This window comes from Trematomus bernacchii, unplaced genomic scaffold (assembly GCF_902827165.1).
Source record: "Trematomus bernacchii unplaced genomic scaffold, fTreBer1.1, whole genome shotgun sequence".
Classification (NCBI taxonomy): domain Eukaryota; kingdom Metazoa; phylum Chordata; class Actinopteri; order Perciformes; family Nototheniidae; genus Trematomus; species Trematomus bernacchii.
In genome coordinates, this window is record NW_022987705.1 from 3,747,335 (window position 1) to 3,766,386 (window position 19,052).

The following is a 19,052-nucleotide window of genomic DNA, read 5'->3' on the forward strand; positions in this document are numbered from 1 at the left end:
GTTTCAACAGCTTTAAAATACATACAATGCTCTTTTCCCATTGTAATTATACTCGATATCCTGATTGTACATACAGTATCATTTCCCACAGTTAGAGTTAGAGCTCTTTTCAACACAAAAAGGTTTCTGCATTTCATTCAAAACACTCGCAGAATTTGAATGATTCATACATGAGAGGAATTTCAAGCCGTATGTCATGAGGATGGAAACACTGCTTTTGAGCACAACATACATCAAATGATATTTACTCAACTCCACAGCTTTTATTCATGCCTTTCCTTCCTGTTGGACGTCAGTAATATCCGCCTCAGACTCTCGAGGGGCTTTAGAACCAACTGTTACGTCTGCCCGAAGTTGAGATTATGAGGTACAGTCAGAGAATCTCGCTAATCCCCAATTAGAAGAGTTACACTGAGGGAATAACAAAGAGATTATAAAAGATCACTGTAACAAAAGAGGAACACAAGTTATAAAACCAGTCCATGTAGTTGAGTTGTTATACAAGAGTTTGGCAATATAGTTTCCTGTGTTGAGCACAAACTGTTTGGCAGTAGTGGGCTGTGCTCAATCTACCTGGTAGGGTTCAAAACAGTGATTTATACGTGCGTGACAAATTGGTAAAAAAAAATCAAATTAGCTTTGCGTCGCAGAAGCTCAGAGATCTCTATAAAACTTTGGCACCAGTCTTTCGCGAAGGAAATGTGTGCCAGGTGTTGCCCACATCTGCAATTTGAATACTAAAGAAATGTATGGAAGACTTTTTCAGAAGCTGGTTCAAATGTCTCTTTTTTCATTAATGACCACAGTAATGACAGACAAACAATGATACCTCCAGGATTAAAACACTCACATTACTTTTCATGTGTATCGGCATGTTAAGCATTTGTCAACTTATTTGGTTTGTGAAATAAAAAATCTAAATGTGGGAAAAGCTACCAGTGTAAAAAATGCATCAAGAAAGCCTTTGTAGTTTCTACCCTGTATACAAACATCCAGAGCCCTGGACTGACTGTTTTGCTGTAAACCAACACATCTTCATTTAATTTAAGTATCAGTAACGTCACAAACTCTCCGCCAGTGGCTCTGGATACAGTACGCAACCTTTCAAAAGTAACGCTACCTTAAGAAAAAAACACTTTTTTGGCACAGTGGCTGTCCAAGTGAAAAAGTGAGGTGTCTTTTAATCATCTACTTATCGTTAAAGTAGAATTTCTTGAATTGTTGTCAGACCTTTTTTTTGGCAATTTGTTTGACAGCAGCAGAATCAATGGAGTACATGGAAAAGTAATGAACAGTAGAGAGCAGGGATGTCTCATTCGATGTGTTGAGAGAAAAAAGAGTGGTCACACCTTCTGGGAACTGAACCCACGTTCAGATAATCCACATCCAAATAATAAAGAGCTAGCATATTAATACTGTTTAGCACTCGAAGAATATCTTTTCATGATTGTTTGGGGGTTTAAAATAATAGCAAATGTTAGATTTACTGTCAAATACTGACCTTTTTTTTAACAGTGGGCAACTTATTTTATATACAAGACACTGGCAACTGTCATTTCTTCTTGGTGTACAAAAGAAATATGATTTGACATTAAAATCTGTACAATGAATCCTCATGTACAATTCTTCTCTGCAAGCACAATGCGCACTAAGAACCAGCTTCAGATGGAGGATCCCATCTGCAAAAGGCCGTCAGCTTTTACACCGGTGGCTGGTTGGAAGTGGACAAAATAATAATAATAATAATACGAAGTTGGGCCGGAAGTGGACGCATCCCAGGGTGTGAAATTACAGTGACATTTTTTTTTTTTTTTGGGCCAAACATCAGCTTGACGAAACCAAAGAAAAGAGTGCTTACATTGTGGCTGAAGTGTTAGGCACTGCAACAAAATTAAAAACAAGATTTATTTTGTTATGTTTCTGATAAACACAGTAAGGCAATTTGATTATGGCTGACTGATAGCAACATGAGTGTCAGTTCTGTCTTCAACATATTCACAACTCAGGAGAGAAACACGTTTTTTCTTCTTCTAACCCATTTTAAGATTACCTGTGTAAAAACAGCTACAATCAAAAATGAGGCACTTTATAAAAGAGTATATAGATATCTAGGCTATATAGTATTAATCATTATATGTATACTGTATGTTTTATATACCATTGTAATGTGTCACTTTATATTAGAGTTCAGTTTGCAAATGAGGAAACAGACTACAGTATGCACTATAGTTTCTGTCGTTCTACTTGTATACCGTAGTATACACTATAGTATAATATACAGTTTTAATAAAGCTCAGTTGCCCAAATAAGTATTTACAATTTGACCTTTTTTTGTGCTACACACATGGTTCAAAATGCATTCATTTAAATCATTATTTGATCGGGAAGTGTTAACCTATGTAGTAGTTTGTCTACTACAATCTTAACAAATATGTTGACCTTATGCTGTATTTAGGGACTGTTTGAACATTATTAGAGAAGTTTTTTCTTTTCACAGAGCAGTGGAGCATATTTTAACTTTTTCTAATCCCAGATTTAGTCTCCCCCTGTGGACTTTATTGTATTTTTTCTAAATAACACAGTAGTTACATCACAATACTTCCAATACAATATTGAGGAAGTGTGCTTTTTTTTAAAGAAAGCATACTGTAAATGTCAGGCCTTAAATACAATTGAAAAACATAATATCATTGCCAATTTCCTGTAACTGTACTCTTTACTTCAGAATACTGTTGAGGTCTGCTAGTAGCACAAAATGAGGTCAGGAAGTGTAAAGTCATCTTTGGGCAACTGTATATACTGTACTAAATCAAATATGTTTACAGCGTGTATGAGTGTATGATACCTCTGCCAAGCTGCATTTCATTCAAGTCAAAATGACACCTGGTGATCATTGAACTTATTATATACGGACAAAAGGATAATATACAAAAACATAAACCTTGAGGATTACAAATGTGGGACCCAATACATGATTTACTGTATTCAGCTGCCATTGTGAGCCTTAAGAAAATTGAATAGAGCTCATGCACCGATTACCATGTGATTTAAGTTAAGATGTACAGATGTTTTGTTGTTGTTGTTGTTGTTGTTGTTGCCATAATGGCCACCTGAGAAGTCCCACATATCAAATTGTCATCCTTTTTTATGTTAAGTTAAATGATGATCAAATGTCATTTTAGTTCAAAACAAGGCCAAAACAAAACCTTTCCATTACCCTGCTATTGTGTGTGTGTGCGTGTGCGTGTGCGTGTGCGTGTGCGTGTGCGTGCGTGTGTGTGTGTGTGTGTGTGTGTGTGTGTGTGTGTGTGTGTGTGTGTTTGTCTGTGTGTCTGTGTGTTGGTGTGTGTGTCGGTGTGTGTGTGTCGGTATGTGTCTGTGTGTGTGTGTGTGTGTGTGTGTGTGTGTGTGTGTGTGTCTGTGTGTGTGTCTGTGTGTCGGTGTGTGTGTGTGTGTTTGTCTGGGTGTGTGTGTGTGTGTGTGTGTGTGTGTGTGTGTGTGTGTGTGTGTGTGTGTGTGTGTGTGTGTGTGTGTGTGTGTGTGTGTGTGTGTGTCGGTGTCGGTGTCGGTGTGTGTGTGTCAGTGTGTGTGTGTGGTACACATTTGGTTAACAGAAAACAGCAGACGGGGTGAGATGAGTTTCAGACTCCAGAGTACGGTTCTGTTTTGGCAACACGTCGCCGACCGTCCCATCACTGAGCGAGTGTTGGAGATCAACAGTCTGAAAGAGAAGAATCAAAAGCAAATTAAAATATTATTGATTAATCTCCTCTTTAATTTATAGACTACATGCCTACAAAAGGTCACAAATAGAGAACAAATGTCCATCTTATTCCAAGACCAATGGCTTGAAACACGAAACATATTCAGTTTAATTTGATATATATCTTGTTTGCATAAATAATTACTGTAACCATGATTAGGGTTTCTGTTTCTGTCCATCTTCTAATCAGTTCATTCATTTATCGCTGCAGGTCTATATGTGACAACAATTTGTGTTTTTAAATGTAATATCAATTATCATAGTTTAAATATTAATCCACAGTAAACAGAATTCAAAGAGGACATATTATGCTAATTTTCAGGTTCATATTTGTATTTAGTGTCTCTACAGTACCGTGACATGTTTCCATCTTTCATCTTCAAAAAGGTCTTTATTTTACTCGTCACTTTCACTTCTTTGGTCTGTAGTGCAGAAATAGTTTATTAAAGTGGACCTATCATGCTATATTTGAATAATATAGTGTAGGGCCATACCTATATAAGGCATATTTATACTTTTTTTTTTTCAAAATACCAAACAGATCATGCATTTTAGCCATGCCTCATTTTGCTCAATTTGACAATTTCTAGCTCTGGGCAGATTCAGTGAGAACAGCACTACCTACAGGCCTGGCATATGTACTACAGCGTCTCCAGCGCTTTCGAACGGCAATGGCCGTGGCTGTCTCCTCCTGATTGGTGGAGTTGGCCCAATAGCCGTAGCGCCACTGTCCTGACGTCAGGACAGTGGCAACACCGGGGACACATATTCATGTATAAAAGACGTACAAAAGTGCATTTTGCATGATAGGTCCCCTTTAAATTAAATTTACATTGGTTCACATTCACTTGGATTTCATGAAGCCCATCAGTGCTAGGGTTTTTAAATCTTCACTGAAGACACACTTCTTCTCTCTGGCCTTCTAGTCAGAGCGGAGCATGACACCTGACATTTCTCTGTGTTTTGTCTTTATATTTCTGTTGTAAATTATTGTCTTTTCTTTATTTTCTCATGTTATTGCAGTGTGCTTTTATTACATGTACAGCACTTTGGCTCAACCAAAAATCGTTTTTAAATGTGCTTTATGAATAAAACTTGATTTGATTTGATAGAACATGTGAGACTGCAGTGTTCACTAATAACTCCTCATATTGCTCTAAGTGCATCTCATAAAGACAATTAAGCATTTACAAACACCAGGAAGATTGGAGCAACATCATTGGTTCAGACTCTTACCATCACAGCAAACGTTCATATGAACACTTAATGTCGTAATGCAGATGTGCCAATGTAGCAATTAAAACACAAATAAACATCTTAATATAATTTAGTTTTAATAAACACATTTTCTCTGAGTGTCTAATTAAAACATAATTAAAACAGGTGGAGTAATGGGATATTAGCAGGATTATATGAGTGTTGATTGGACATTCGAGGAGCCTGTTCATTTGAGATTTGATATGCTGCACAACCTCCACATACAGCACATGCAGGCTTTATATATTGAGTTTAATTATAAGAAGATGGCAGCAGTTAATGAAAGTGCTCTGGGGAGGCACATTCAATCATTTAATGCAGTGTGAAAATCACATGAAAGAGTAGTTTACAGAATATTAACAGAGCTTTCTTTTCTTTGCTACGCATCTTAAACACTTTCCTCAATTTAAATAATGAGGGAATGATTATGATTTGACATGTCCAACACTCTACACACACAGAGATTCAATAGCATTAGATAAATCAATCCTATAGCTGCAGAAGCTGCTAAAAATCAATAAGAGTTGTTCATCATTCAACTCTGTTTCACTTCCTTTGTTTTTAAGTTAGTTCATTTACGCCTGTTTTTTGTAAAGCACTCGGAAAGGTGCTTTATACATAAAGTGTATTATTATTATTGTTGTTAATATTGTATACAGTATATGTATATATATATATTTAATTATTATTATTATTTTTATTATTATTATTATTTTGTCCGAATAATTTATATTTGCAATATTGTAAACACTATTACAACACTAATATTGTACGGTCTCTTAATCATTTATATTTAAATGTATTATTATTATTATTATTATTTATATGAATATTACTCATTTTGTCCAAATCATTTATATTTGAATACATTATTATTATTATGAATTAAAGTATGTATTTTTTCAAATAAATTATATTAATATTTGTAATGTTGAAAATATATATGGTCTCTTGAGGCCAGGTTAAGGTAAAACAAATCTTAAATAAACTCACCAAATTCATCAAAAATGTATTTTACAATAACCATAACATATTTTTCATCCGTTTCTTGTGAGGGAAACCATGTGCATTCCTGCAGCCGATATCACGCCCACGCACAAACACCTGGCCGTGTTCTCTCCCCTCTACCTCCATTTATGTGAAATGGCTCATTACCAGCAGACAAATCAATTGGCTTTGCTCTCAGAACACCCACTTGTGATAATAAGAGAGTCTACAGACAGCCCACAGCCCGGAGACACAGTGTTCTGCAGCTCCAAGCAGAGGTAACATCAGGAGAGGAAGAACTAGCAGTGACTAAGACCCACACTTCACTTTGGTCTGTGGATTATGCACCTCTCATAAAAAGCTTACATGTAGCCAGACAAACATTACAAGAAATTGGGTAGTTTTGTTTTTCTTTCACTTGTCGGGAAATCATCCCCATTAATGCTGTTAAAAAACATTTGTATTGATCAGATGAGTATTTTACTAATGCCACTGTAAATTGTTACAGAAACTAGGGGAAATGTCCGCTGTTTTAAAGTTGAGATAATAAGAAATGTTATTTTTTCGGGGCCGACAGTCAGTAACCAAGAGATATTTAATATCTAAGAAAAAAAACAATGATTTCTTATTGAAATATAGAATGTAGATGTTTTTTTCAGATTTTCTGTCACTCGACTAATGGACTACTCAACGAATAATTTCCTCTGCAATGACATTCACCTCGAATGATAAAAGCATAATTTTGACTGGAAATTGTGAGTCATCAACTTGTTCTGCAATGAAAACAAATCTGACAAAGGACAGCTGCAAATTAGATTTAAAAAAGCGTAAACCAGAGATTCGCTTTGCATCTTTTGCTTGAAAAATGACACCCCAAAGAATCAATCAATTATAAAATAGTTGGAGAAATATAAAACTATGTGATTATGTTTGGCTGTAGGCAGTGGGTGTTTTCCTACGCATATACACTTTGAAAAATACAATCAGGAACAATTTCTCATTGTTTTGAACAACTATCTGCATTAATTGATATGACCATGTATCTTTGGGGCCAGAACTGACACCGATAACCTGATCATCTACAAGAACAATAAACAAAGTGGCCACTAGAGGCGCTGCTACCTCACACAGGATATCTCAAACTATAATAGATCATGTCTACGTAAGAGTGCATGAAATGGTAGAATATCTCAACAATTTCTGAAAGCAAATCTCAGTTGTCCATTACATAACTAGTTCCTTTTTGGTTAAGATTGGTTTGTGGTCAACGTAGCTCTTACCTTGTCCATCCTTTCTACTGCTGGAGTGTGCTCTCCGTTCTTCTGACTTGTAGAAATCAATACTGGCGTAAGTGTTGAGGCTGGAGCCAGCAGTGCTGCTTCCTCCGATGCTGTAGGCGGCCGAGGAACACTCCACTCCGGCTTGAGGGCTGTCCGTAATGGCCAGGTCAAGGTCAATATAGTTAAGGCCTGGTTCAGCAGACGAGGTGGAGGCTTGTTGTGGAGGAGTGTCTGATAAACCACCTGCCTGCCGGTTCTCCCACGGTGAGCAATCCAAACCGTGCCGTTGGCTCGCTGCCTGGCCTCCCTCCGGGAAGATGGAGGTAGAGGAGGGTGGGTGGCGTGGTAGTGAGGGAGGAGAGTTAAAAGTCTCTGAGCGGTGGCTCTGCCGTCCCTGTTGATCACCGCGGATCGATCTGCCGCTCCGATCAGGGGACTTGAAAGACTTGACTGGGGAAAAACCCAAGCCTCTCTCCTCATCCATCGACAAAGGTTGACCGGAGTGGATGGCAGGCCTTGCTGAAATGCTCGGATCTGAACCTTTGTTCGGAGTAGGGGCGTCTGTTGGCATGGTGGCCATCTTTACTTTTGTTCTGTACCCGGCACTGCCCTCTGCTGCCAGCGGAGAGGACGTGCTGTGTTCATACCGGGTCTTGGGGGCAACAGCTGGTGGGCTCTGGGGGGTGCTGAACGTGGATCGGACAGGAGTCAGGGGCGCCGGGGACTTCCTTAAATCCATGCTGACGTATTCTGCAGAAGTGGACAATGGAGCAGAGAAGCTACGAGGGAGGACAGCGGGGTTATCGTGGCAGAGGAGAGGTTGATTCATACGACGGATGGTTCCATGGATCACAGGTTGTCCACGTTCAGAGCGTTGGCCTGCGCCATACTTATTGTTGTCCTTGTACACAATGCTGACATAATCACCAACGTTTTGAGAAGCCGATGGCAGCAGATTCTCCTTCACCCTGGGCAAGGTGTTTGCTTTAGTAATGTCTGAAGATACACTAAGGGGACGACCCCTCCTTTGTTGCTTTGGGCTCTTACTACTAGATCCTCGTTTTTGATGGTGGCGCTCATCTTTTCCAGTTCTTACTAAACTTAACCCTCTGCCTGCCGATAAGGACTTGTCTTCAAGGCTCTCACTGCTGGCTGAGCTGGAGGAGAAAGAAGAGGAAGACATGGATAGTTGACAGCCTCCTGCAGAGCCCGCTGTAGTTTTGTTTCTCTTGCTGTATCCCACTCCCCCTCCACTTGCAGCACCATCATTCCCACTGCTGTCCTTTTTTCCTTCCCCTTTGTTTAAGTCCTCCTCGAAGCGAGAATAGAGAGTATGCTGATAAGCTCTTGGCAGGGAGAAGTAGGAATTGAACATTTTTGGTTGCAGTTGGTGTTGTTCGAGATGGGAAGGCGGTGTGTTGCAGGCGGATCGGCTGCAGACAGGTGAGATGTTCATGTAGTCGCTGGCAGCCCGGCTCTCCATGCTGGCGCTGCTGTCCCACATGCCGAGCCCGGGCAGGTCTGTGGAGCTGCTGCTATTGGGAGACATGACCATGTATCCCTCTGTGCTGGGCTGACGGATGTGCTGAGGGGGGGACACACTGTTGTTGGGGGTCATGGCCATATAATCATCATCTGCTCCCGTTTTAGCACTGGCGTCGGACATCGAGAGAGTGAGTGAAGCAGGTGGAGAAGTGATTCCAGGCAACATTGACATATAGCCAGTATCCACGCCCGCTTCGCCTTCCACTTCTTTCCTGCTTTTGTCGATCCTCTTCCTACTTTTCCCCACTGCAGCCAGCTGCCCACCCCCAACTGCCAAACCCCCAGAGCCATGGAGCTCAGATCTCCCTCGGTTAGCACTCTGCGACATGATGGCATAGTCATCATCGTCTTCATCATCTTCATCTTTTCTATGGGGTTTCAGTCGTTCATGGGCCGCCAGAGGCAGGGAAGCTCTTTTGCTCAGTAGTCTGCGCTCTGCCTCACATTCTCTGCTGGATGAGCGCCGTAGTATCCGTCTGCCTTTTGAGCGATGATGGGAGCCAAGGAGGCCCTCTCGCTGTCCCATCACTATATAACTGGAGGAGCCTTCAGGTGCATGATGTCCAGACATACTGGGTACAAGAAGAGAATGTTCCCCGGGACTGGAGCCATATTCATCTGAGGAGCCATAGTCGCTTGGTGAACCTGAAACAGAAACTCTCTGAGAAACACGAGGGTAGGAGCAGATCGTCATGCCGCCCACTGCCGCCCCCACTAGGCCACACTCTGAGCCGTGACCAGAGCTGGAGGACAGGCTGGGGGCAGGAGAGGGAGCGGGGTTAGGCGTGTAGCGTGCAAGGCTGAGGGTAATCTTAGCAGGAGTTGGAGCCCTAGTGGGTTTGGGCCTCAGTGTTGGCGTAGTTGAGCATGAGCCATTTAGACTCGGGCTGGAGCTGGCCCAGGTCCCTTTGGCACTTGCTCCGCTCTCCTCCGACCGGGCCCCGATGCTGGCAGTCCGCGCCCTGGGGAATCCATGGCGAGATGTAGGAGAAGTGCTAGTGCTGCTGCCTCCTGTTCCAGGGGTCTCTGTGCGAGCTCTTCTGGAGAAGCCCACCTGGCTTGGTGGCAGATTTGGATGATGCCGACGACTCGGGACACTGATGGGGTTTGAAGCCGTACCGCCTCCACACGACGTGCCCACAGACTGAGATTTGCTGCGTTGACGGAACTCCTCACTCAGGGCCTTCATGGCCTCCAGCAGGGTCTCATGCATGTGCTGAGCCACCACAGAATCATCCACCTGCATCCAGAACTCTCCAGGGCCAGTAATCGCTGAGCGGCCAACTTCAATGAAGAAGAAATTCTCTGAATGGCCACACCTGCGGACATTCATCAGCTGCAACACCACAGATGCCACATCGGAGTTGATTTTGACAAAGTTGACTGTCTTGTCAGTTAGGCACAGTCGGTAAATGCCCACTAAGTTCCTGGCGTGTCCAAGACCTTTAGGCCAAACCTTGACCTGCCAGACTTCCTTGAATGTTGGAATAGGAGACGGAGAGCTACACTCTCCACTACTGCCATAGTCTTCAGGAGTTTTACCTAGGAAAAGAATAAAGCATACATAAATAAATTAACAATAATGGCAATTGATGACTAAACATATCATACATATCATAATTTAAAGTGGACCTATTATGCTATATTGGAAAAATATATTGTAGGGCCATACCTATATACAAAACATGTCTGTGAAGTTTTTTGCTTAAAATACCAAACAGATCACCCATTATAGCCATGCCTCATACTGCTCATACCCCTCTTTTGCAGCCCTGTTATACCTCATTCACACCAACGCAACTCCGGTTCAAGCTCCGTGCTAGAGCTTTTCAGGTTCAGAACCGGTTCTTCGGTTTAGCTCCGGCTCTTTTCACACCGCCCAGAGTCCGACTGGTGCTGCGTCATTGCGTCATCGTTTGCGTCATGACGTAACCGTTTGCGTGCCTGCTTCATAAAGCCAAACCGCGCGGAAAACCCTCACAGCTCACACCGACAACAACAACAATGGCCGATTGTGTTGAAGCGCTACTCGTTTTGGTTTTGCTCTGTCGAAACGAAATGGACTGCTGCTTGTTAAGTTTCTCCATCGTTGTGTACAAACTGGATAAAACGCAGGCTTTTTGTTGTTGTTCAGGAGTTCCTGCTTTTTAAACACATGTGCTCTCCAGCAGGGGTTCCCAACCTTTATTGTGCCAACGACCGGTAGATACATAAAAAAAAAATCGCGGACCGGTTTGTCAATTTTAACTGATTTTAATATTTACTCACCACCAGCAGGTAGCAACAGAGGCTAATATTAATGTAACAGCCTGAACAAATACTAGAACAATATGCATCCAAAACATATTAACAACGTTTAAAAAAGAACCGGTGTCGTTTTTTTGTTTTTCGGAAAAACGGAAAACCAAAAAAACGACGTTATTCCGTTTTTAAACCAAAACGGGAAAACAGTTAAATCAACGTTTTGGTTTTGTTTGGATGATTTACGGATAATCCAGTGAATGCTGGGAAAACGAGGAGAAGGCGCATTATGAAGGAGATGTCCGATGTGTGTGTGTGTGTGTGTGTGTGTGTGTGTGTGTGTGTGTGTGTGTGTGTGTGTGTGTGTGTGTGACACTGGCATTTGTTTTCAGAAGATATTATGATAGTGTTGTTCGTTCCGGTGCACTCCGACAGCATTTAGTAGCCTACATCGAGATTAAGATTAAACTAATTTATTTTGGGAACACCCAAATATACCTATGGAGTTAGCCAGATGTGTGTAAATTACTGTTCATGGTAATTTGGCGTCCGGCATCGGACAGACACAAACACACCGAACACACAGAGCTGAGCTGAGCAGAGCACATACACACACACATCATGCGCCTTGGTGACCGGACATCTCCTTCATAAAACTAATAAAAGGTGGAGTAATCGGGCAGTTCGATGTGTGTAGAGATGTGTGTAGAGGTGTGTGTGTGTGTGTGTGTGTGTGTGTGTGTGTGTGTGTGTGTGTGTGTGTGTGTGTGTGTGTGTGTGTGTGTGTAGAGGCGTGTGTGGTTAACATGTAGCAGCCTGCAGTCACTCTTAAAGGTGGGGTAGGTAATTTTGGAGAAACCAGCTCGAGTGCGCTAGAATTTGAAAATACACAGCCGGAAAAAATCTGCCACTTCCTTACAGAGCCCCTCCTCCAACACACACGAACGCGCACATGACCAATGAGGGCACGAGATAAGTTTGTGCACAGATGGAAGGCTGACAGGCAGCTAGGCCATCCAGTTATTTTAGCCGGGCCGGCTAAAATGATTGGTTGTGCTTTTTACAGTACTACGGCTTCCACAGATGATTTTTTGTCAAAGCACTTAAGATATTCATTGCTATCGGGATGTTAAGAGCATTCCATGGAATATAACAAAAAGTGTATCTCGAGCCGGTTTCTCAAACTTACCTACCCCACCTTTAAGCTGTTCTGATGAAGGTAAACACAGTGAAGGCCAGGGGCGGTGCCAGGGGGTAGCTTGGAGTTGCTATAGCAACTCCAACAATTGGTCTAGCAACGGCTTAGCAACCCCATTGTTTTGTTATGAAAATGTATCTATATATATTTATACACATTCTCGCGAGATCTATCAGGGGTCATTGTAAGTTAAAGCGCGAACTGTTACTTGGCTAATGTTGTTATAATTCTCAGTAAAAAAATCCTGGCGCCACCCATGGTGAAGGCGGTGCATAAAAAGGCACAGCTCTTTACGTGCTGGTGCTGCACTTCTCAGAGGCGGAGTATATGTCCCGCTGCCTCCTGATGCTGCAGCCATTTCATGAAGTGAAGGAGGTTTTCCTTCTATAAAACAGCTGCGGGCAGCAGATACCGTGAGAGTCCCGGACATTAATTCATAGATCAAGGCAGACTGGTTTACTCTCCTGTTTTGCCAATCCGGTGCTTAAACAAATAGCCCTACACCCCTGGCCGACATGTCCTTAAAATGAAGTCCGAGTTTGAAATATATCTCAAATAATGTATGCACTGCCATTTCCCCACATAAACATAACAGTCTGCAATTAAACGGTTGTCTCCTGTGCGCTCCTCTTCCTACTTGGCGCACCGGTAACTTTCTCGTGCGAACGAGAGGCTGAGACCTTAGGCTGAGCCGCCGAATCCCTCGGAACACCATAAAAGCCATTTTCAACTGTTTTCTGGTGGAAGTTTAACTAGGCTACTGGATGAAATAATATGACTGGTAGCCTATAGGTGCGAAAATTAAACACTTTTTGAAAAAAACATGATAAAATATTTTTATATATTTATAATTCTGCAAATATTACGATAAACTCACAGCTATTTTGCGGCCCGGCAGTAACACCTCCGCGGCCCGGAACCCCTGCTCTACAGTACAGGTTAGCTCTGAGTGTTAGTGAGGCTTGCTAATGTAAACAAAGACGAGATTACCCAAAACACATCAGGCATTGTTTCTGATAGCAACTTTCTATGGGTCCGCCGCCGATTTGACGTCATATCGGCAGCAAATCTGTATCCGCTCGTTGTACCCCCGTTTTTTAAAAGATTTGGGTACAGAGTGAGTTCCCTGACACACCGGGGACACATATTTATGTATTAAGACATCAAAAAGTGCATTTGGCATGATAGGTCCCCTTTAACACAAAACACATCACATAATCACAAACCAGTGTATTGACACCAATAAGTAAAATCTACTATTACTAAATTGCTAAATATAAGTATCTCTTTTATATCCGCAAGCAATTCAGTTCTGCAGTTTTTTCATCAGTCAATATTAAGCTACTGCTCTATAATAATTTAAGTTTTCAGGAGATGTATAACATTCTGCAAAAAATAATGCATGTTCATTTGTGAAATAATGCATTATATTTCAGATGAATGCGAATAGCATGCCAAATTACAGTATACAAATGTATTTTTGTTGTGCCCAGCTATAGGCTATCCACTAAACAACTGACAACTGAAGTGAGTTTCTCCCACCCTCAAGAAAAACATATTTAATTGTAAGTTTATCCCTGGAACTACTATAACCTGATATGTTAATGTTTTCCAATCATTTTATGTGCGTCGCTATGCATATAATGTAGCCTACATGCATGCATTACAATTTAATTACGTTAGGAACAATATTTTACGCTCGACATAATCTCAACAAAATGGGGGTCTTCCATCTAACGTGCATTTATTCAGACTTCCACAACGTGAGAAAATTAAAACTGGGCAAGCCCATCAGCCTCATTTAACTGAAATGCAACGGATAACAGGGAGATAGGTAGTAATGTTGAGCGCCAACATAAGGATAATAACAACGTAAACACGAGGGTTAACCAACAGAAACACATTTTTCCAGTGAGAGCGCACTGACGATGCCTTCTCCTCCCTACCAGCAGCTCCGTCCGTGTAACAAATGTAGGTTAGGCAGTCAGAGCTGTGCAGAAAAACAAAAACACGGGATCCAGCGGAGTGCACCACGATAGGCTACTACTATATGATGCATCCTTTGGATGGTTGCTATATGCCCACTGCGCCATGCAAAAAATACACCGTCGTATAAAACGGGCTGCATTTCAGTCAGAAACGCTGATCGTGTAAATATTATCACATACAGATGCTGTTTCATGCATCATGTTACATATTACTGACAGAAAATGATCCGCAGGTTCTGAATGTATTAAAGCAACGCTGATTGGAATTGTGCAGCACAAACACAACACATGCCGCCCATAGCGTGTTGGTTTACCCCGATCAGTGGGATCCACCTGCCTCTTGGTTTAAAACGCACCATCAGAATAGCACACAACTGATCTATTTAAATGAAATGGCTAGAAACTAGAGCTGCAGAAATAATGATAATAAAAAAACAATTCGAGCCAGTGATATGCAATTAACAACCAGGAATGGCCGAGCAAAATAGTGTGTGGAGAACAAACAGCCTACGGCAGGATAGGCCTGATGCAGAAAAAGACAGCAGAAATCACACTTCTCATATCTTACAGTTGCATTGGAGGTCCAGCATTGCCTGGTACCAGTCATCTTGGACCTCCTCGCTGTCTGCAGCGATGGAAAAACTCTCACTGCGGGTGTAAAGGACTATCATGTGCTTGTTCTTCGAATCTGCTCGCTTGTTGATGTTGAAGCAGGTGTCCAGGTTCAGGACTTTCTTGGGCACAGGTGATTTACTGCGGAATTTCTTCTCGTTCTCATAATACTCAAGTCGAGCAGGACCATGCTCCGAGGCCGCCCTCAGCACGAAGAACCGCCGGTGCATTGATTTATGCTTGCGGAGATATCCGCTTTTCTGTACATCTTCATAGTTCTGCGGCTCGGCTGCTTGGTTCTCCATGGCCAAGACAGGGTGGAAAATATTAGAAGCCAATAATCTGTGGAAAAAAATCGGTGCCCATGTGTACCCCTCGTTAATCCATTGCAACTACATCCCTCGTCCTCCCCGCGTCCACATTGATGTGTCCAGCATGTGTGAGAAGGCTCAGGATGGGAAAAACAGCCAAAGCATGTTCTGGATCTGGGATCATACTGAGGATCCAGTATTTGCTGCAGGAGATCCGCGCACCGCGAGCACAGCGTCCGCGCGGCTCGTCCTGCAGCCCGGTGCCGCCCAGAGTCTCACCGCAGTTCAGCTGTGAGGACTCCTCCACCTGTCTGATGCTGCCCACTGTCAGATCACCCCCACCGTCGAGCTGGGGGCGATGCAGCAGAACCTCCGGTGGAGATGTTTCAAAAATAAAAGCATGACCGAATTGAATAAGGCCTTCTACTCATGTCCCTTTCCAATGCTGTATTTTCAGGCACTCAATATTACCTCATGATGCAGGAGGTAACTAAGTCAGCGACCCTGCGGTGAAACCTACTTGTTGTCACTTTAATGGTTACTAAATAAATAAATAATACATTTTAATAAAAATAACTTAATAATAATACAAATAACTTTAAATGTTGTAAAAAGCAAAATCATGATACTAGGCAAAATAATAAAATAAAACAATTTGCCATTTTACAAAAATGTAAAGTAATTTATAAATGTCTTGAATATAATAATATATTCTGCATACAACCAGGCTAATCTTACAGATTATTGCAGCATGATTTCTCTTTAGCTGTCACAGTCCTGTAAATGTTCTTGCATTAACTGATCTTATTCTGAAAACCCTAACAGGGCCTTCTTGTAGCTTCATGTTTCAATAAATCACCTCTTGTGATGCTTATATTGTTTATAATGTGTTAACAGAAAATTGGCCCTTCAATAGTGTTTTTATTTGTCAGACAGTTTATATCATCTGTATATTTCTCTTACTCTCTAATGTTGGTTTATTTCTATTTCCATGTTGAGATGTTTCTATTTTAGAATTGTTTATGTTTACTCATTTAATTTGTTATTATGTGCAATGGTTGTTTTGTTTTATGCTGCTGCAACATCAAAAATTCCCAAATTGGGATTAATAAAGTACATATTTTCTTATTTTGTGTTTTTTGTGACCACAACCTAATATATGCTTTTATTGTGAAATACAACCTGACGTGTTTCCGGTCTCCATGTTGCTCACGCTGGCTGACTTCACTGATCTTCTGCTCGACTGGCACCTCTACCCGGTGCCAGTCAGTCAGGAACCAGGAGGGCTTCAGGTCTGCAGCTGGCTGAGGAACACGGTGTTCAGCCGAGGAACACTGCGTGGGATTGCGTGTAATATTGGACAATTTCTGAGTTAAATTTAGCATATTTTGTAACCCCAATGACCATAGGAACAACTGCAGAACATACTGTGTGAGAGGTCAGGGTTCTACATATTGAATATGATGCAGACTTTAAATACAAGTGCATATGTTGCAGATCAGTGTATGGGCATATGATTATATAACAACTCCCCATATGTTGTGTTTTAGGAATCTAATATTACAGCAAAATACAATTTTATTATAATATTCAATGATGCATTTCAAAATTAAAGGAACCAATGTGGTGCATTTTGAGGCCAACATTAAGAGGTGTACATACTGTACTACTATGTAAATATACAATGACATACTGCAACTTTTTTCATCTTTTTCGATATGCTATACTATGACTCTTTCATGTTCATTTTTACACATTTTCTCAATACTTTTTCAACAGGGTATACTCTTTTTATATTTAAAAAAACATGCTATACAATGACTTTTATAAGATATTTTCATAATATAGACCTTTTGCATTTTTATTTAACATACTATACTATAATTTTTTTGTAGTATCATTTGTAGTACTAACATTTAAATAGTGATTTACTTGCCTATTAAATGCGTGATTTATTGGGGCAGTCGGTTTGAATCATCATTTATTATGCTGCCAGTGCACCATTTGGGAAAACAGCCTCAACACACAAGGACTGAAGAGTTGGCAATGACACAAACACATAAAGTCTCAAGCTTCACTAAAATCATATTTTATTTACAGAAACACATTGAGAACACTTTCAAAATGAACAATACAGTCCGTTCAACTTGGATGAGATCAGTCTATTTGGCAAATTGATTAAATATCTAGGTCCTAGCTATATAGAATAACTTAGTTAGTTCTTTGGATACTGTCAGAGAAACATTTGGATATGTTCCTTATCTGGACTCTGAATCATCTTCGGCAAAAGTTAGATTATTCCTGAAGAGCCAGCGCTAAACATTCAATGGTGTCAAATACTTCACCACAAGAAGCCTGACAATCAAGTCTTCTGATTTTTTATTTTGTCTATGTTAAAAGTGGTCAAAAAGTGAGTTTCCAAGGATGAACAATGCCGCAGACTGAAACTGTAGTCGGAGATAAATCTCATTCTAACATTGCCGGCCTATTGTTGCTTTAATATCAGAGCTGCGGCAGACAATTAGCAAGCCAACACATAGTGAGTTAACAATGCTTGCTTACAATTTCATTGCACTGTGATTAAACCTTTATGTTCTGCTCATATCTCCCTTTGTGTCAGGGGTTTAGGGAACCAAAGCAGAAAAGAAACTCCACTAAAAGTCCCTAACCCTGCAGGACACAAAGACAAACTAACTATGTACAAATTTACAGTATATACACATCCCTGAGCCAAAGAGGAATGACTCAGTAGACTCTGTCCTCCCATTTATTGTACGCCTGCACCCCCCATATGTTCTTTAAAATCCCCCGGGGTTGGGCATGGGAGCTACTTTGTGGACATTTGTTCTCAGAGGACGTTCGGATACAGCTTGGGGTCCCTGAGAATCCAGATAGAAAATAATAATGGCCATACATTTTCCCAAAGCGATACACATGAGAAGGCTCAATTTGCTGAAGCACATTATTGCAGATAATAATTTCAGCCCATTGACTCTCTGCATATCAGTGTCACAGAAATCAGGTCTGTCCCACTTAGACCACGTTACCCACCCACCCACACACACACACACACACACACACACACACAGCGGTACAGTACAGTCAGGAATGCAGGCAGCATGTTTCAGTAATAGGCTACATGTATGAAGTTATTGTGAAATGCATTAGTGAGCAGTAGTCTGGGTCTGTTTGCATGTTGTGTATGTCTTCTATTATTCGGTCAGCATAATGGTTAAAGCAATACAAACATCATTAAAAAGCAATACATACTGTATGTATATAGTATCATAAAGATAAGAAACATAGTGGTGCACATCGTACATCAATGTTTTGAATCTGATGTGGATCCCGTGGCATTTTGTTGACAATAATGCGTCATTAAATGTTGGATTTTTTCAAAGTTATCCCTAGCTTTGCAGACCCAGGATTATTTCCCTGATGCATCTTTACATTGAGCATTGAAACAAGTGATTTAAACTATAGTTTTGTTAGTAGACATGCTTAAAATGAAACATATACAGTATATCAGTCTAATTGATCAAATAGGCTTGTTGAAGGAGCCAGTAATAAAACAAAATTGAATGATGTTGCTCCCATTGATCAAATGTGTAAATGACCACAGTGATAATACACAAAAGCAAATGTAAAACCTGCCCTATTCTCTTGCTGACCTACCATTGCTTAAATCCCTGTGAACATGTTTTAATGTAGTTTATTTAAAAGGCTAATGCTTCTAAAGTGAGTGCTCTTTTATATCAGAGATGAATAGGTGGTGTGTTTAGGATGAAATATCTCCATTATCTCTACAAAGCACACATATTAGTACAAACAGTACAGTTGCAGTGCATGAAGTACACCAGGATTTTACAC

At 41.0% G+C, this 19,052-nt stretch overlaps 1 protein-coding gene across 1 annotated transcript; it reads right to left on the reverse strand.

Moving 5' to 3' along the window:
* Positions 1 to 3,578: 3,578 nt before the first annotated feature.
* Positions 3,579 to 15,225, reverse strand: si:ch211-284e13.4 (insulin receptor substrate 1-B). The gene is made up of 3 exons (XM_034140314.1): positions 14,828 to 15,225; positions 7,288 to 10,374; positions 3,579 to 3,721 (listed from the first exon to the last, which is right to left on the reverse strand). The coding sequence occupies exons 1-3, from the start codon at positions 15,174 to 15,176 to the stop codon at positions 3,714 to 3,716; spliced, it is 3,444 nt and encodes a 1,147-aa protein (XP_033996205.1). The 5' UTR covers positions 15,177 to 15,225; the 3' UTR covers positions 3,579 to 3,713.
* Between the last annotated feature and the right edge of the window lie 3,827 nt (positions 15,226 to 19,052).